The sequence below is a fragment of the Pteropus alecto genome, unplaced genomic scaffold (genome assembly GCF_000325575.1).
Source record: "Pteropus alecto unplaced genomic scaffold, ASM32557v1 scaffold35, whole genome shotgun sequence".
Taxonomy (NCBI): domain Eukaryota; kingdom Metazoa; phylum Chordata; class Mammalia; order Chiroptera; family Pteropodidae; genus Pteropus; species Pteropus alecto.
The window spans coordinates 12,172,122-12,192,223 of NW_006437828.1; the positions used below are offsets into that span (position 1 = coordinate 12,172,122).

General features: G+C 42.6%; 1 protein-coding gene across 1 annotated transcript in view; it reads left to right on the forward strand.

The window, feature by feature from the left end:
- CSMD1 (CUB and Sushi multiple domains 1) overlaps window positions 1–20,102 on the forward strand; it is a 1,232,804-nt gene that overhangs the window by 137,173 nt on the left and 1,075,529 nt on the right. The window contains exons 3-4 of the mRNA XM_015591800.1: window positions 15,071–15,130; window positions 15,271–15,330. Coding sequence (XP_015447286.1) covers window positions 15,071–15,130; window positions 15,271–15,330 — 120 coding nt within the window. The remainder of the gene's footprint in view (window positions 1–15,070; window positions 15,131–15,270; window positions 15,331–20,102) is intronic.

The window sequence follows — 20,102 nt, forward strand, 5'->3', positions numbered from 1 at the left end:
TGAGGCTGAATTAAGGGACCCGAGGCTTTCAGATACATATGACTTTCCAGGCTCATCCTGAGGAGGAGCATCCTCCCTGTGAAATCTTACTGTCAACGTAACATGTCCTTTTCAGACTCAGCCGAGTGGCCAGGATGGCAGCGCGCTTTCCTGCAAGGCAGAGATTGGTCCAAATTGACCCTAAGCACAGCGCTGAGTCACCGTACACTGCATATACGTAGAGGTGCCCTTTTATCAAATACTACACAACTTTTCAATTATTTAAAATTGTGTTTGTCATTTTAATGGCACATTATTTTATTCACATCATTCGCACGTGTCGTTAATATCGCAATAGTGGAATGATCTTCAGAGAACTTGCAAAAGCTGCTACATCTCATACTTATCACACTTCTATTCTTGTTTCCCGGCTGTGGCTTGGACAAGGAGCAGGGATGCAGACAGGGAGCCAGCGAGGTCCCTGTGCCCTTGAGCGGACGCTGAGCTGGCGCCGGTGAGGGCGTAGGCGGACCGGCAGTTAGGAGACACTTTTATAAAGCGAGGCTAGCAGGACTGGCTGAGCAATCAAACGGGGGACTTGAAGGCGGGAGTGCGGGCCCCGAGTGGCAGCGACAGAGGCTCTGAGAAGCGAGGCGTGGACGGGCCGTCGTAAGGGAGGGCGCAGGCCGCATCCCGCGATGGTGTCGCTAGCTGCGGGCGGGCGGGTGCAGGGGCCTCTGTCCTGGAGTCTGGCTGGGGAGGAGGACCATGACGTGCTGTCTTGATATGCGTGGAGGTCGATGCAGACAGAAGGAACAGAGGCACCGTGCGCCGCAGAGCCAACGCGTGTCGCGGTCAGTGTCTGTGAGCCCAACGCAGGGGACGTCAGTCCCCCGGCCCCTCTGCTGCGGAGATGCTAATTCTCCTATGGGTGCTTCCTCTCCTACACACCGGGGACCGGGCCGCCCTTGGCCTTGGCGCCCTCACGCCCTTAGCACGCCACCTCGACCGTGCCAGATGTTCGTAGAAGGAACACGGGCTCACCCAGCGGGTGCTGCCTTGGCAAGCTGACCCACTCAGCAGCCGTCTCGGCAGCTCGTGGGATGCTGCCCCCTCCTCACGGTCAGTGTGATTGAAAAGATGATGCGCAGACGAGTCTTCAAACCTGACCTTCTGCACTGGCTCCTCCAGGCTGATCACCTCCAGGAGAGAGGAGAAAAATGCACGCGCGTGCGTGCACACACACACACACACACACACACTTCCTGATGTGTGTGTCTCACAAGGAGAGATACAATGGATCTATTAATCAAATCTAACCACGAAAACGGTTCCGTTTTAAAGCTTTCCCATTTATTCTCTGCGTGCTGAGCACGGCCGAGGGAACGTTATTCCGGTCTGCCGAACGTGTCTGATGATTTCCGGTAGCGAGGAGGCAGTGACCCTCTCTGGGAGCTGGCCGGCCACCTGTCGCCACATCCCTCCTGTTCTTCCCGAGCGCCAGCGTTTCTGCTGTACGTCCGGAGTTATCACAATAAACCTGTTTGCCACATGTTAATGTTTTTCTCCTCGAGAAAAGTTTCCATTTGATTAGACAAATAGACTCGACCGTAATGTGTGTTTCTCTTTGTGGGCAGATAAACAGCATCAATTGGGGTTAAAAGCAAGATCTAGGAATTTTCCATGTTAGTGCTTTCCCAAGGCTAATTTGGCAATCCGCGCTGTTCTTCACCAGGGAGTTATCTAATCACCGTAATGGCAAGAGGATCGACTATTTCACCGAGAAGAGGAAGGAAAGCACAGCGAGGGGAGAATACCGTTTCGTAGGTACAGAAATCACGCCACCAGCTTCCCAGAGCGGATGCTGTTTCTCCAGCCGGTTTCACATGAGCGGTGCTTCATGCCACACAGTTTTGCTCTGCGGTATTTGCCCTCATCGTGTTGAGAATTATTGGTAGAGAAACAGCATCCAATGTGTGCACGCACAGCGGAGCTTCTTGACAAAGCCGGAGTCAGGAGGAGCCAGGGCCGGTGGTGTTTGTATGAACCTGCTCCGTGAATATGGTTCTTCCATAAGCAGAGTCTTGCCGGGGGCAGGGGGTGGAGGGTCCCGAACACAGCACCACCACACGCAAGTGCATTCTTCACCTCTTCGAAGAAAGGTTTTGTTACTCAGCACATGTGACAAATCACTTTCCTTCGTGTTAGAAGTGTTTGTGTATCTGGATTTCTCAGCCAATTATTGCCACCCGTTGTTTGCGGGTTGCCTGGAGTGTCCTGAATCCTATTGACACTTGTCATGGTGCTTTTGGTAGCATAAAGTCATGTACATTCGGATCACCTCAGATCACATTTGCATAGTGATAGAGCGACACCCATGTCATAGACAACTGCTTACAGCGAGGGTCTGCTTTCTGTCCCGTTTGAAGACGATAGACCGAAATACGGCATGGGCTACTCCTGGAGTTGGCACTTTTCATTATAATCATATATTTATGTACAAATGGTTACAATATCACAAGATCACAAGGTAGCTAGCTCACAGGGCATGTGCTGTGGACAGAATCGTGGCCTCCAAATTTGTACGTTAAAGTCCTAACTTGCGGGGAGGTGGTATTTGGAGATGGGGCCTCTGGAAGTTGGCCGGGTGTGGATGGGGTCCTGAGGGTGGGACTTCAGGACGAGATCGGTGCCCTCGTAAGAGGAGATGCCAGAGAAACGCCCCCTCTGTCTCTCTGTCTCTCTGTCTCTCTGTCTGTCTCTCTGCCCCTCACACAACCTGGGTATGTGTGTCTCTCACACGCGCACACACACACACACACACACACACACACACACACACACACAGGAAGCTGGGAAGTGGGGACCAAGCTCTCTAGCACCTTGCCCTTGGACTTCCCAGCCTCCAGAACTGTGGGAAGCGCGGGTCGTAGTAGCTGCCCCGTCGCCGGCATCTCGCCATGACCGCCCTACCGGAGACAGCGTGTTTGCTCCTCGCCTATCCCACACACACCGTCCCCTTCCCCGCTACATGGCTCATAGGAGAAAAAGTGTTTCCTCATCAGCCACAGTCTTGATTGCGTCGTGAATCGGAGAAAGTCTGCCATTCGGCGGGGTTAAAACCACGAGCAGCATCAAAAGGCGAATGAGCGCGGAGGCAGCGGCTGGGCGGAAAGCCGCCCTTCTCCGCGAGCTGACAGGTGGGACGTGTGAGGAGAAGGGGCCGGGACAGGGGGAGGGGGCCTGTCCTCTGGGCCAGTCACTGGGAATGGCACGCGAGAAAGTGGATCTCTAAACCTCCCCTAATCAGAAAGGTCCGTCTGTCCTACACTCGGTCACACGGATACCCCAAGCAAGTTTCCCTGGTCACAGAGGCCTTGTTTTTTTGTTTGTTTGTTTGTTTGTTTTTAAAGAGTTTCTAAGAAATAAATTTACTTGCCCTTGGTCAACACTTCACAAATTTTAATGCATCTTCTGCTAAGCATCTCTCGTATTTATAAATCCTTAAACGCAGGATTTTCGAGGACAAAGGATCATGGGACATGGGTCTCTGCTCTCTTGCATGAGTTCTAGAAGCCTTGGGAGCCCAGCGAGGGTTTGTAATTCGGCTTCTTATACACTATCCTTCTTGGATGTTCTTCCAAACGTTTCTCGCTGAATCATTCTCCTTGTGGACAAACAGTTCAGTGCCCCTACCTTCAACCCTGAGAACAAGAGCAAACTCTATAGAAAGGTGGTTTAATAAAATAAGCAGCAGACATTTTCAAGTCGGAAAAAAGTTGACGGTCCCAGACCCTAAAATTTTAAGGAGTTTGTTCAGATGTAAAAATGTTTCCCCAGAGAAATGCATCGCGTCTGTCCTAATGCTTCCAGATACAGGGACAAACCACGCCGACGGGCGAGCGCGAAAGACAGCTGAGCGACCTAAGGACCTAAATTAGGAAAAAGGCCAACGCGGTTTCAGAAAGCGCGACACGTTAGAAGAAAAGGGTGAGCTGAGCAGCAGTAGGGGTGTGAGGGGAAGACGGCAGAGCAGCAGCAGCAGCGGCTCGAATGTGCTAGAAACGCAGAGATGGACACCAGGAAGGTGGTGAGCACGGTGGGGACACACCGCGCACACGCGTGGGCACGCTGCTCAGGCACGCGGAGGACACTGGGAACTGACTCGTTTTATTATTTTTTAATTTCATTTTATTAGTTTCAAGTATACAGCACATGGGTTAGACATTCATATAGTTTATGAAGCGATCTCCTGATGACTCCATCTTCCCTCGGGCTCTCCCCCAGCCACTACCCTGCCTCTGACTGCATCCCTGAGCTGTGCTCCCCACCCCCGTGCTCCCCGTCCCCGTGACCATCCATCAGCTACTAATTTGTACTTCTTTAACCTGTCACCTCATCCTCCCAGGCCTCCAACCCCCTCTCCCCCACTCCAGCCGTCACCAGATCGTCCTCTGTATTTGTGAGTCTGTTTTTGCTTAGTTTGTTCTTTTCGTTCCTGAGATTTTGCATGTGAGTGAAATCACATGGTATTTATCTTTCTCTGTCTGACTTATTTCACTCAGTATAATAACCTCTAGGTCCATCCATGTCATTGCGAATGGTAAGATTTCATTTTTTTAATGGCTGAGTGATATTCCATTGTATAAATGAACCACAACTGCTTTATCCAATTGTCTGTCGATGAGCATTTAGGCTGCTTCCATATCTTGGCTGCACAACTGCTTTATCCAACTGTCTGTCGATGAGCATGTAGGTTGCTTCCATATCTTGGCTATTGGGAATAGTGCTGCCGTGAACACAGGGGTGCATAGATCTTTACGAATTATTGTTTCGGTTTTCTTTGGATAAATACCCATTAGTGCAATTGCTGGGTAAAAAGATAGATCCATTTTTAATTTTTTGAGAAACCTCCAGACTTTTCCGTAGTGACTGCTCCAATTTGCAGTCCCACCAAGTGCACAAGAGCTCCCTTTTCTCCAAGTCCTCGCCAACACTCGTTCTTTGATTTATTGATGATTATTGATGATGTATTGATTCTGACAGGTGTGAAGTGATATCTCACTGTGGTTTTAACTTGCATTTCTCTGATGATTAGTGACCTTGAGCATCTTTTCATATGTCTATTAGCCATCTGTATTTCCTCTTTGGAGAAGTATCCGTTCAGGTCTTCTGCCCACTTTTTAATTGGATTGTTTGGGGGTTTTGTTGTTGTTGTTAAGTAGCATGAGTTCTTTATATACTTTGGATATTAACCTCTTATTAGATGTTTCATAAGCACACATCTTCTCCCATCCGCTCAGTCGTCTTTTTGTTTTCTTGATGGTTTCCTTCGCTATCCCAAAACATTTTAGTTGAAGGTAGAATGTTTCTTAAATGTCTCTGAGGCAGCACAAAGATTAACGTGACTTCCAAGCAACTCAGAGGCGAGTCTCCTGAGCGACTGTCTTCTCATCCTAGTCGTGCGCGTGACCGAGTGTGAGAACCCTTAACGGAACCCAAGGAATCGCGACGGACTCACTCAGCGACCACGGCGGTGAGCCCTGGCTCAGCTCAGCCAGCTCACGCTTCACTGAAATCACCGACGGGAGTCACTTGCCCAGGCCCTGGTGCTTCTCCGGGCGTGCTCACCCAGTTATATATCAAGAGAGACTTTGCTAGAAGGGAGCAGACTCGACTCGAGTTTGCTTGTTTTCCGTTTTCTGATCCAGGCAAGGGATTCATGAGGTCCTGAAGCCCCGTCCCCGATCGGGATCCTGGAATTCCCGATGCCTGCGCCTTAGGCATGTCTCTGCACCACTAAGAGCTTCTAGAGATTTCCTTAGAGAAAGGACGAGCACCTGCAGATTCTAGAAATAGCTACTCTGCTCCTTCACCTTTACAATGAAGGGCTTCCCTCGACATTAAGACATTCCAATTTGTAAGAAAAACACATGAAGAGATGGTTCGCCGGAGACGATGTACAGCTGACACATAAACACGAGTCAGTATGTTCAATATTATTGGCCATTAGGGAAACACAAATTAAACTCACAATATGATATCGCTCCCCACCTAAAATAAAAAAGTGCCCCCCCCCAAATAAATACAGGCTTCTGTCTAGGAAGCTGCTCCTTGCTCTAACTTTGTTATGTATATATAAAATATATATATTATAACAATAATAGATATATTATTATAAATCATAATAATAGATATATTATTATAAATAATAAATATAATATGATATGATATGATATAATTAATATTTTATTAGATAGTGTAGTGTGTTCAGCAGCCCCCTCTCGCCCGCTTCCCTGTGCAGCCACGTCACTCCACTCTGTGGGAAGCAGAGATGCCCTGGGAAAAAAACATGCTCCTCTTTGTGGAACTGGAAATCACATTAAAATTCCTTCAGAGGAACTTCTTTTTTGTTTGTTTATTTGTTCGTTTGTTTTTCTTTCTCTCTCTCTCTCTCTTTTTTTTTTTTTCTTTTTGTCGGCCCGTTTGGGAATGAACACCGTCACCCACGCTCCAACACCCTAACGAGCGTCCTGCCAGTGTTTGATAATGCGGGCCGCTTGTTGGCTTCCAGAGCTCGAAGCCCCAGTGGGAAAGGGCGGGAACCAGCTCCCTGGGGACAATGAAACAGGTGGATGCGAAGGGTGATCGGGCGACACGCAGCGCAGAAATGTTCCAGAAAAGGGGCACGAAGGGAGGCGACCGCTGACGGGAGGTTCTAGTTCTGCGGAGCGTGGTGCGGGGTCGGAGACGGATCTGACTGTGGTCGGTGACAGATCTGACTGTGGTCGGTGCGTGCGCGGGTCCCCTCTTCCCACGAGCATGCACCCGGGAGCCCCGCAGAGTGTGTGGAGAGCTCAGACGGGCGTTTCATGACGGGGAGCCACCTGCCTGCAGATGCAAAGTGCTCCCTGGAGGGAACGAAATGACCTGAGCGTTATTGAAAGGAGTGTGTGACGGTGTGATCTCTTTGTGAACCCTACCCCTTTCCTTGGTGATTTCCAGAACAGGACGCTTCCGAAGTGCGTGCCTCGCCTCCTCTGAATTGTTCAGAGTCCCTTATTTGTCTACCAAGCAAGAACGTTTATTAAATTTGCTATTAGTTCTCAAAAAATGGTTCCATTATAACTTTCAAAGCGTGCTAAGTTATCAGAAACTGTTTACAGATTTACTCGAGGGATGTTATTTCTTGTGCAATTTACACATTTCATCGTGATGTATTCGAAAAGCCAGGACGTTTAATTCGTGTGTTGGGTTTCTCCATCCCCAAACTTCTCTTTCATAAAATCTAAACACATTTATTTATTCGACCTGCGTATGTCAATGATGTATTTGTTAATGAGATGTGAACTTTCTAAACAAGCAAAATTATGTAAATTGTATCACAATAACACTATACATTAGTGTAACTATGTGGAAATTCTGCTAATGTAATCATATTAGAAGATATTAACCGTGTATGTATATTCATTCTTATGAAGCATACTATATTTCTTCATTTCCATTGGATTTAGACAATTTATATTTCCTACTACTAACATATTCCCAATTCTCAGTTTTTGGGATTTAAGAGGATCAAAATTTAATGTTCTTATGAAAAAGAGATTTGCCTTAGTCTGTATTCCATTTTCTAATTATACTTTTTATTAGGGAATCATTTTATTATATTTATTTTTTAGGGGATCATTTTAGAGTCACATGTAGTTATAAAAATTAATGCAGTGACATCTCTTGTACCGTGACTCGGTTTCTCCCAATAGCAGCATCTTACGAAGCTACATACAACATCACGACCAGGGCATCAACATCAGTACAATCAAGGCAAAGAGCATTTACATCACCCCAGAGATCCTATCACCCATCTATACCCACACCCATGATCCTTCTGACCCACGGCAACTATTATTAATCTGTTTTTGTAAATCCCATTTTTGTAATTTTATCTCAATGTTATGTGACTTGAACCATGGATATTCAATTCATATTGGGGATTGTTTTTCCCACTCAGCTCAGTTTTCTGGCGGTTCGCCCAGTTGTTGCGCGTGAGTCCGTACTCTGTTCCGTTCAATTGCCCAGTGGTGTTACATGCTATGGATGTACACGATTTATTAAACCACAACCTGTGGAAGCGTACTGGGTGGTTTCAGCTTGTGTCAATTTAAAGCAGAGTTTCTATAAACATTTGTGTACAGGTTTCTGTGCGAACGTGTCCATATCTCTAGCTCTTCTAGTTCCTTTGTCTTTCCATATCAACTTTAGAATACTCTCATCTGTAAATATAGAAAGTTAGGCTGGAATTTTCAAAGAAATTTTGTTAAACCTGCTTATCAGTTTTGGTAGAATTGGTATTTTCATTCTTTTGAGCCTTCCGACATGATGCATATCGCCATTTACTTAGATTTCTTTCATCATGTCTCCAATGCTGTGTGGTTTTCAACACATTAGTCTTGCATGTTTTTTGGTTTTTTTTTAGGTTTCCATCCATATTCTTGAATGATTTTAGATGATACTGCCTTTAAAATGTTTCTGTCCATGCTGCAGCCTTGCCAAACTCATGAATTAGTTCTGGGAGTTTCTTCGTCAGTTCCTAGAGGTTTTCTATAGAGATAACCATGGAAGCCATAAATATAGACAGTTTCATTTCTTCCTTTCTGGTCCGTATAGGATTTGTTTCATTTTCGTGCCTTATTACACTGGCTGACAACTTCTAGAAGTATGTTGAATAAGAATGGTGACAGTGCACGTATTTTATTTTGATCTTAGGAAAATCCTAAGAAATGGTCTTTCACCGTTAAGTATAATGATAGCTATACATTTTTTGTAGTTGCTCGTTATCAATCTAAAATGTTCTCCTTGATTCCTAGTTTTCTGGGTGGTTTCATCCTGAATGTATGTTGAATGATATAAAATGCATTTGTGCATTCCTTGCTATAATTTCTACGATTCACGTGATTTCTATATGTTAGCCTGTTAGTATCGGGGATTACACTAATTGATTTAAAAAATATGCTACTTAAATTTACCTAACATCGAATGAACCATTTTAAGGGGAACAAATCGGTGGCATTTAGTACATTTATAATACTGTGCAAGCATCACCCTGATCTAGGTGTAATAGTTTATCAGCCAACAAGTAAATTCCGAACTCATGTTCCTGAGTCATCGCTCAGACCTTGGCAACTACCAGCCTGTGGATCTGCCTCCTCTGGTTGTCTCGTACACATGGAGGCACAAACTTGGTGATCTTCTGTGCCTGGCTTCTCTCACTGAATGCAGTGTTCTCAAGGTTCATCCATCCTGTGGGTGTGCATCTGTGCCTCATTCATTTTTATGGGTAAATAACATCCCATTTAGATATGTATCAAATTTTGTTTATCCATTAATTTGTCGATGGACGTTTCGGTCATTTCCACCCTTTAGATCTTCTGTTTAATACTACTATGGACATTTGCATGTGAGTTTTTGAGTACTCGTTTTCAGTTTGGGAGATTATATACCCAGGAATGGAATTGCTGGGTCATATGGTAATTCTGTGTTTCACTTTGGTAGTGAAAAAACTGTTTCCATAGCAACTGAATCATTTTATATTCCCACCAGCAATATACAGTGGTTCCATTTTTTTTTTTTTCACATTCTCAGCAATACTTATTTTCTTTTTTCTTAATTATGGACATCTTACTAGGTATGAAGTTGTTCTTAATTATGGACATCTTACTAGGTATGAAGTTGTTCTTCACCGAGATTTTTATTTCCATTTAATTAATGACTAATGATTTTGAGCATCTTATATTTTACTTACTGGCTATTTGCATATCTTAGGAAAAATGACTAATCAAGTACTTTGCCAATTTTCAAATTGTGAAATCTTTTTTTGTTGTTGAATTGCAAGTGATCTTTATATATTCTAGATACGAGACCCTTATCAGATATATAATTTTCATGTTCTCATTCTGTAGGTCATCTTTTCATTTTCTTGATAATGTCCTTTGATGCACAGAAGTTATATATTTTTAAATATTGATGAAGTCCATCGTATCTAAGTTTTCCTTTGTTGCTCATGTTTTTTGTTTTATGTCTAATAATCCACTGCCAAATGTGAGCTCATGAAGATTTACCGCTATATTTTCTTCAAGGAGTTTTATGGTCTTAGCTTTTATATTTAGGACGTTGATCCATTTTTCATCATTTTTTTTCTTTTTTGGTATATAATGAGAAAGCAGTCCCAGTTTTCTGGTTTGTGTGTGGATATCTAGTTGTCCCAGTATTAAGGGAAGTGATGATTATTTTGCCTATCGAATGTTCCTGCCAACCTTTTAAAAAAATCAATTGTCCATAGAAATGTAGGTTTATATCTGAACTCACAATTTTATTTCATTGGTTCATATGTCTATCCTTATGCCAGTACCACTCTATGTTGATCACTGTAGCTTTGTATTAAGTTCTGAAATTGGGAAAAATGAGTCATCCAACTTCATTCTTTTTTTTTTTTTTTGATATTATTTTGGCTAATTGATCTCTCTTGAAATCTCATGTGAATTTGAGGATTGAATTTTCCATTTTTGCAAAAAAGACAGTGGGAATTTTGATGAATATTGAATTCATTGATCACTTTGGGTAGTATTGACCTCTTAACAGTACTAAACTTTCAATCATGAAAATGGGATATAGTCCAATTTATATCGTTTTTTTATTTCATGATGTCTTATTGTTTTCAGTGCATGAAGCTTTCAAATTCATACTTAAATTTTCATAGTAGTTATAAATTTAGATGCTGTGATACATGGAATTTTCATCTTGATTTCTTTTTTCGATTTATCATTGCTGGTATATAGAAACCACACATTTCTCTGAGTTAATCTTTGATTCTGTAACTTTGCTGAACTTGTTTATTAATCCTAGTCATAATTGTGTGGATTCTTTGGGATTTTCTATACGTAAAATCACGTCATTTGCAAATAGAGATAGTTTTACCTTTTCTTTTATGATGTTGGATAGCAGTGATGAAAGCAGGCTTCCTTATCTTGATTCTGATTTCAGAGGAAAGTCCTTCTATTTTTTACCATGGAGTATATTATTATGTGAGATTTTACAAATTCTCTTTATTATGTCAAGGAATTACTCCTCCATTCTTAGTTGTTAAAGTGTTTTACCATGGAAAGTTTGGGATTTTATCAAATGTTTTTTGTTTTGTTTTTGTTCTTTTGCATTGAAAACATGATCATGTGTTCTATTTGTTTTCTATGAATGTGGTTTATTACGTTGGTGATTATCTTGTGTTGAACCACACTTGCATTTCTTAAACAACTCCTGTTTGATACGTTTGTAAGGTTGTTTTAATATTCTTTTGGGTTCAGTTTGGTAGTATTGTGTTTCAGAATTTCTTGATTATATTCATAAGTGATATTGGTCCACATTTTTCTCTTTTTGTGTTGAATTAGTCTGTTTTTGTTATTAGGGTAATACTGATTGACCTTTTGGAAAGCATTGAAAGTATTCCTTTCTCTCCTACTTTTTAAAGAGTCTGAGAAGGATTTAAGTGTTAATTCTTTAAATGTTAGGTAGAATTTACCATTGAGGCCATCTGGTACTACAGTTTTCTTTGGGAGAAGAATTTTGTATTACTGTTATAAGTCTCTTAAGATTGTCCTGTTTGTTTTTCTTTTTCATTTTTTTTTATTCAGTTTTAGCAATTGTATGTTTCTAGAAATTTTTCTATTCTAGGCTATGTAATTTTAAGGGGTAAAATTATTGATAGAATTATTGTTCTTATTTCTATAGTTTTATTTATATGTGATTTTGGTTATTTGTGCCTTATCTATTTTTTTTTCATAGTCGATCTACCTAAAACTTATCAATTCTGTTATCTTTTAAAAAAACCAACCTCTGGTTTGGTTGAGTCTATTGTATTTCTACATTCTGTATTGTTTATCAATACTTTAATTATGTTGTTATTTCCTTTCAGCTGCTGTTTATTTTTCTCTTCTTTTTCTAATTCATTAATGTGTAAAGTTAGATTACTGAATTGAGATTCATCTTCTTTTTTTTTAAGTGAAAGTATTTACAATTATAGATTTACCAATGAGCACTACTTTCATTATTTCATATTTTGGGTGTGTAATATTCTTGTTTTCATTCATCTCTAGGTATTTGTAAACTTCGCTTGGTATTTGACCTATTGGTTATACTTAATTTTTTAAATTGGTTGTTTTATTCATACATATTTATGAATTTGTGTATTCTTTGTGTTATTGATTTCTAGCTTGATTCCATGATGATTTGAGAAGATAGTTTGCATTATTTCAAACATTTTAACTTAGAGAGACTCGGTGGTGGTCTAACGCATGGTTTATCCTGGAGAAATCCCCGTTTGCTCTCGAGAAGAGTGCTGTTCTTGGTTGGAGTGCTCTATGTATATCTACGCTGTCTCCTTGATTTCATAGCGTTGTTCGAGGCCTCAATTTCCGTACTGATCATCTGTCTTGACGTTCTGTTCATTATTGAAAGCGAAGTAGTGGGTCACTAACCGTTGTATGGCTCTTCCTCGAATTCTGTCGATGTTCGTTTCATATAGTTTAGAGCTCTTTTGCTTGGTGCATTTATGTTTATAATTGCAGTTTCTTGAAGACTTAAAACTTTTAGTACTATAAAATATTCTGCTTTGTCTCATAACAGTTTCTGATTGAAAGTCTATTCTTTCTGATACTAATATTGCCAACTCAGTTCTCTTTTATTACTATTTGCATGGAATATCTTTTTCCATCTTTTCATTTTTAACTCATTTGCATGTTTGGACATAAATTGAGTCTCTTATAGGCAACATAATTTGATCAGGTTTATTTTATAAAATCCATTTAATTATCCTCTGCCTTTTGAAAGCAGAGTTTAATCCATTTACACTTAAAGCAATCACTAATAAGAAATGACTCATTTTTGACATTTACCATTTGTCTTTATATGTGTAAAACCCTTTTGTTCCTCGTTTCTTTCACTACTGCCTTCTCTTACATTTAATTAATTTTTGTATTGTATCATTTTGATTTTCCTCTCATTTCCATTTGTGTATATTTTTCAGTTATTTTATTAACGTAACTATAGAGATTACAATTAACATCCCAAAATTCTAACTATGGAGTTTGAATTGATACCAACTTAGCTTTAATAGCATGTAAAATTTCTGCTTTTATACAGTTCTAAAACTTCCCTCGAGGTAACACTGTCATAAGCCATATCTTTTACACTGTTATGCTAACAGATTTATAATTATTATTTTAGGCATTTATATTTTAAATCATGTAAAAAAAAGAGTTAAAACTAAAAAATGGAATAATAGTAACTGTGATATATACGTACTTACCTTTACTGGAATTCTTTCTTTCTTTGTATGATTAGGTCACTGTGCAGTTTCTTTTCATTTGAGCCTGAAGGCCTCTCATTAGCTTATCTCATAGGGCAGATCTACAAAAAACAAACTCTCTTATCTTTTGCTTACTTGTAAATGTCTTAATTTGTACCCTGTGAAGGGAGATCTTGCTGAATAGAGAAAACTTTGCTGACAAGTTGTTCGTTGTTTTGTTTTCTGGCCCCCTCCGCCCCAGCACTTTAAAAATCATCCCACTCTTTCTGTTCTCCCTGGTTTCCGCTGAGAAATCTGCTTTTAGTTTCACTGAGATCCCTTTGTATATAACATGTTTCTTGCCTTTTGCTGCTTTCAAGAGTCAATCTTTTTCTTTGACTTTCAATAATTTAACTGTAATGTGTCTCTGTGAATCTCTTTGATTTTATCCTTTTTGGAGTTAGCTCAATTTCTCAAATGTATAAATCCATTTCTGTTCATAAATCTTGAGACGTTTCGTCATTGTTTCTTTAAATATTTTTCCCCCTTCTGGGATTTTCATCGTGCAGGTGCTATAATGCTTGATGATGCCCCATCTATATTCTTTGTCACGTGGGTTCCCTGAAGCCTTTGTCTCTGTAGGTCGTGTTCAATGAGCGTTTGGACAGAGATTTCCTTGAATGCTCAGAGAAAGAGAGAGAAATGAGAGATAAGAGAAGGAAGGCAGGGCAAGGAACAGAAACAGAGAAGGGAAGGGAAGGGAAGGGGAGGAAAGAAGAAAGGAAGAGAAGAAAAAGCGTGAGGAGAAAAGTGCTCCCAGCCTTTGCAGATGGCACGGCGTGTCCTGGGGCTCGCCTCCAATGCCCCGCCTCCGATGCCCCGCCTCCGATGCCCCGCCCCGATGCCCCGCCTCCAATGCCCCGCCTCCAATGCCCCGCCCACCGACTGCTTACAACCTGCCTCAGCGTTTCCTTCTCGCGTGCACCGAACCTAGAAACCAGCCAGACATGAGAGATGAAGGACTCCTCATGACCTTTCTGAGAATGACTCCTACCTGGGCACGTGCATGACTTTCTAAATTTCCTGTTATACGTGGTACTTTTGAAGATGTCACTTTTCCAAAGGAAGTCTATCGACAGCTTTTCCTTCCAGGCTTTTAGTGTTTTATTTTTGGCCTCAATTGTTACATTTTGTCCCTTAAAATATTTGGAGGATCCGCCACCCTTTTCTGCCTTGAGTTATAAGTTAGTCCAAATAAGGACAAGCCCTTCGTGTGTGTCTTCAGGTGACCTTCCAGCAGAGTAAGACAAAATAACCTGTTTGATGCATTCTATGATTATGGACTATCTCAGTTTACTCTAAGCTGACGTTATTAGGTACCATTGTTGACTTATTCTACAATAACTTTGAGTAATTTTCTATTCACAATCATTATACTTGCAAGCTGAATGTGGCACTAATCATTGTACAAACCCGGAGTCGTCAGAATACTTAAATAATGGGCTTTTAATTAAATGGTCAGTAAATGTTCCCATCAGTTAAGATCAAGTCCTTTAAATCTGAAATGCATACAATAGTGATATATAACAGTAGCCTTTCAAAATCTCACCATTTCACTCATATTAGAATTCGAAATAATGGCAGCCTCACCCAGCCATGCCTGCTCTGCCTTCGCAATCCCCGCAGCCAGTGCCGAGACCTCGTTGCCTCTTATGCCTCCTTCCCCTCAGCTCAGTGACCTCCCTCTGTCCCTTGCAGATGTCCTCATGATGCTCTCCTTCAAGTCTGTGTTCAAGGTCACCTCCATTGCCCCCTCATGTACACGTCAGCCCCTCCCCCCTGGCGCCCTCTCCTCCAGTCACCACACATTTACTTTTCTTTCTTAATACTCACCATCCCCTCGTCGCCTCTTATGCCTCCTTCCCCTCAGCTCAGTGACCTCCCTCTGTCCCTTGCAGATGTCCTCATGATGCTCTCCTTCAAGTCTGTGTTCAAGGTCACCTCCATTGCCCCCTCATGTACACGTCAGCCCCTCCCCCCTGGCGCCCTCTCCTCCAGTCACCACACATTTACTTTTCTTTCTTAATACTCCCTCTCTTTTAATGGGGCACAAAACATGTGTGTTTATTATGTTCACCGTTTATTGTCTAACTCTCTTCATCGAAATGGGAACCGAAGGTCATGGACCTGTGTCTTTTTGGATGAAACTCAAGGGCCTAGAACAGTTTACTGTCAATAAATATTTGATGAATGGGGGAATACACTGTCCCCCTCCTCTCAATAAAGAATTGAGAAGAATTCTAATCCATATTTTATTGTTGTTACACTTCAGCCCCTGCCCCCCGGCGCCCTCTCCCCCTCAGTCACCACACATTTCCTTTTCTTTCTTAATACTCCCTCTCTTTTAATGAGGCACAAAACACGTGTGTTTATTATGTTCACTGTTTATTGTCTAACTCTCTTCACCGAAATGGGAACCGAAGGTCATGGACCTCTGTCTTTTCTGATGGAACTCAAGGGCCTAGAACAGAGGGAGCGCAGTTTACCGTCAATAAATATTTGACGAATGGAGGAATACACTATCCCCCTCCTCTCAATAAAGGAATCAGGAGAATTCTAATCCATATTTTATTGTTGAGGGCCTTTCAGTAATTAATTTTATATATGTTTTAATCTTAATAAAGATGAGTAGTTGCTTTTTTCTTATTAAAATAATATTTCTGTTTAACATCTCTTTGTGCACTACTTAGGTTTTACATTATCTTGATGCTTCAGCTAAATGAGTCAAGTGTTCGATTAGGCTCATTCTCAAGCATAATTGGTTATTTGTTGTCCTACAGAGAGAGTGCCAGTTTGGCCAACCCAAGTCTGTCTTCTGAAGTTGTCTGCCTGTGTACACAGAAGGGGCTCAATAAATAGCTTTCTCTCCCGCCTGAGTTAGGAATAAACTGAGAAATAAGGCAGAGATGTAAGGCTGAGGGGAGCCAACACACGTAAGGCACAAGCGAGCTACTGGTGAACAGTTTAGTCGACATCCACGGGCGTCTGAACTTCCTACTACAAAAGAGAGCTACTGGTGAACAGTTTAGTTGACATCCAAACAGTTTAGTTGACATCCACGGGCGTCTGAACTTCCTACTACAAAAGCCTGGCGTTAGACCGACATCCTTTCTGTCTGTCCCCCAGTAAACTCCACTGTGCCTTGGCGGCGGCAAAACCTGTCCTCGAGCTCAGGAGAAGGCGCACTGCCCGGAGGTGGAAGAGAGAGGAAGGACTGTGCTCCGAATGTCCCCTTCCCCCTCCAAACCCAGCAAGCAGATGATTTAGGTTCCTCTCCCGGAACAGTGTGTGAGAGGGGAGGGAGGAGAGAGGAGCGAGACCAGGGGTGTCGTGCTCATGGGGTCCCCTCCGCACATAAGGGAAACGCATCTCAGAACCATTTGTGCACTTTCCATGGGTCTGTATTCATTTGGGATTTTGCTATCTGAACTGACCTCTTGAGAATGATTTTAGATACTTTGGAGTTCTAGACCCAGACTAGTCTAAAAGAATTGTTTGTAGGTGTGACAACAGGTAATGCAATAGGCAAATAGAAAATGCTCCGAGTAAATGTAGTGTTAAGTTGTCCCCAGTGTGCCCAGGGAAAGAAAAGTGTTCCTGACACTACTTATGGGATAGGGAAGTTATTTCTGAGCTCGGACGATTGTAGTCAAATGCTGTACAGAACCCACCTTAATACTTGGGTAGCAAAACCCTAATCAAGATTAAACGAACCCAGCTCAATCCTAAAATATCCTCAATGACATATTTTGGAGAAAAGTAGCCACTGAGATATTTCGCATGAATAACAATATGAAAAATGTCTTTGTCAGGATCCTGAAAGTGTGACACTTGATAAAGACTGGCTCTTTGCAAGCGCCTCAATTCAAATTCCAAAGAGACTGAGCATGTACTGGATTTCCAAAGAAATGTGTCTGAAAATAGATTTTCCTCTGATGTTTCCTTTCTGCCATTTGTGTTATTTTCAGCCTGGGGCAACTTAACTAGCCAAATGTCATATTGAGATGAGGAGCCTCTGCAGTCGACCTGTCAGCACTAAGTTGTTATCTTGGACCATTTTAATGTTTGTCGTAAATCACAAAGGAGAGTTTCTATTTTGCAGCAAATAGAAATCACCAAGATCATGGGCTTCTAAAGTCTATTTGAGGGATTCTGCTGCCTGTAAGTGTTTGATTCATTTAAAACTCAGATTCTAAAACTTACCTAGAGAGGGAACTAATGTTATCTGCATCCATGCAGTGGCAGACAAGGAACTATTGTGAATTAAACCACAATGACACAGATTTCAGTGGTAGGAAACCGATATCACATTTCATGCGTTTCTACTGCTGCATGAAAAATAACCACCGATCTTCTTAATAGTGTCCTTAAAGAAAAACTTTTAATTTACTTGCGCATTAGTGATTGTCACCTTTCATTCAGTTGCTTAGCGGTCTGTGGATCAAGTTACTCCTTTACCCTCGCCAGACTTTTGCAGATAAGAAAAGTCAATTACTTAACCTCGAAAACTGTCAGCTACTGTCACCACCAGCAAGTCTACTTTGGGAAGTTTTACGTAATGGCCTGAATTTGGGGCGAAGGAACAGGCCAGGAGCTCTTTCTCTTGTAAGCGATTATTCCAGACGCTTGTTGGTGTCGTGGGAACGTCCCTGCCTCCCAGCTAACGTGGGCCGGATCTGTCCTGCGCCCGATGGACACACCTCATCCTTTCCTGTAGGCCACGGGAACTGGCCCTTCTGGGCCCACTCCCTGTAACCCGCATTGTCACCCAAAGCAGAGGGAAACAGGCTACAAGCCAGAAGGGAAGTGGCACATGCTCCTACCAAAAGACCTTTATTAACGCTGAGTTAGAGAAACGAGAAAGGCCTCGCTGTTTCCCGGGCGTCCCAGGCTCCAAATACAGGTGACATCGGGTTTATTTCTTTGTATTGTCTTTCCCAGTGTCCTCCTTAGGATGTTATGGCTCTTTCGTAGACTCCTGTGAACGCAATCTCCTAATTATTATTGATAATAGAACTCATCGCTTCTTTCCCTGCTTCTCCTGGCTGTCTCTGTCATTACTCGAATTGCAATACGATGTCAAAAAAAATGCCAATTCAGGTTCTTCCCGACTCAGATAGAACTCTCACATCCCAGAGGAAACTTGAGACCGAGAGGTTTTCTATTTCTCTGGACTTTAGTGAACTAGACCCAGAGAATCGAGTTCATTCCTCAGCCTCAGGTGTCTGAACAGTGCTGGGACCATGAGCACAACCTAATGGCCATCGTCACAGGCTGGGGTGCTCCCTAAGGTAGGGTCCCTTTCATTCCAAACACCTATCCGTTTTATTCTGTGAATCGAATTAGGCCTCCCTGCTAACCATACCTCTGCCCATTCATTAAATCGCACACCCGGGGATGAGATGTGCGTGTCTAACTCCGGAAGAAGCACCTAGCGTGTCGTGTTGAATGACAACGGAGCGCCGTCACACACTTGAAAGAAGTTGGGGCAGTGTGTTTTCCCAGAGGATGGGCGATCAGATAAGGCTGTCAGGCAGGCGGACCGCATTTCACAGCTGGGGCCTGAGAAGCCGATCCGGAGCAGGCCCGTGAGTGTGCAATATGGCCGAGGACACAGAACGCTAAGCTTGACTCGGTGGTCTCTGAGACACTTGCATTTGTTCAAAACTGATGACAGCTCAGGGCCCGGAGATGCCCGACGGCCGGGAGGCAGCCGTCTCCTTGGGCTCATCGGTGACAAACTTCACGGCACCTTAGGGAGTGGTTTCGCCCACCTTTTTTTTCTTTTTTTTCTTTTTTCCTGGAAATGCCAGTTATTTAACCCATCTGTGGGGTTATTGTTTTACTGAGATGTAAATGAAATACAACATTATACTAGTTCCGGGTGTATAGCACAATGATTTGGTGTGAAATGGTCACCACCAGCGGTCTAGTTATCACCCATCACCATGCAGAGTTACAGTTCTGTGTGCGTGCGTGTGTGCGTGTGTGTGCGTGCGTGTGTGTGCGTGCACGCATTGCGACGGACACCTTTAAGATATCCTCTGTTAGCAGCTTTAAAATATACAGCGCAGTGTTCCTGACCACAGTCCCGCTGCTGCCTGTCGTCACCTCCCTGGGGCTTCCCGACCCCGCGACGGGACGCCTGTGCCTTTTGATCCCATTCACCCATTTCAACAACTGTTCCACTCTCGATAATGAAACCCTTTCTCGTCGTCCATTAAGTTCTTCGCTCTATGCCAACCGTACGATATCCTTCAGTTTTGCATAAGTTTGGCGTCATGGAATTTTGTACATCGATAGGATTTTTTTTCTCAGTGTTAAGCCAAGTTCTCGCGTTAGCATCAGCTTTCGTACTGCTGTTCATTCAGCCTCTTGTTATCATTCCCCGAGATGTCTCCCATCGGTCTGACGGTCATGACCCACTGTACAGCGTTGATCGGTTGACACGGCAAATGGTCCCTAATCTCTGTGGCCATCTCCCATCTCCTCCTAAACATTTAAGCTGTGAGTATCATCTTCTGGTTCATCTGCAATAGTTTAAAGCAAGGCCACTTCAGTGCAGTATTTTCCCACGAAACAGGTCGACTCTTGCGTGAATACTCTTTATCTGGGCGACCAGTTATCTCTCTCCCTGGTCTTAGTTCTGATCCCAAACCTTGGAATCTAAACTAGAGTACGACAGAGAAGAAGAGAATCCAGATAAAACACAATGACTATGTTAGGACGA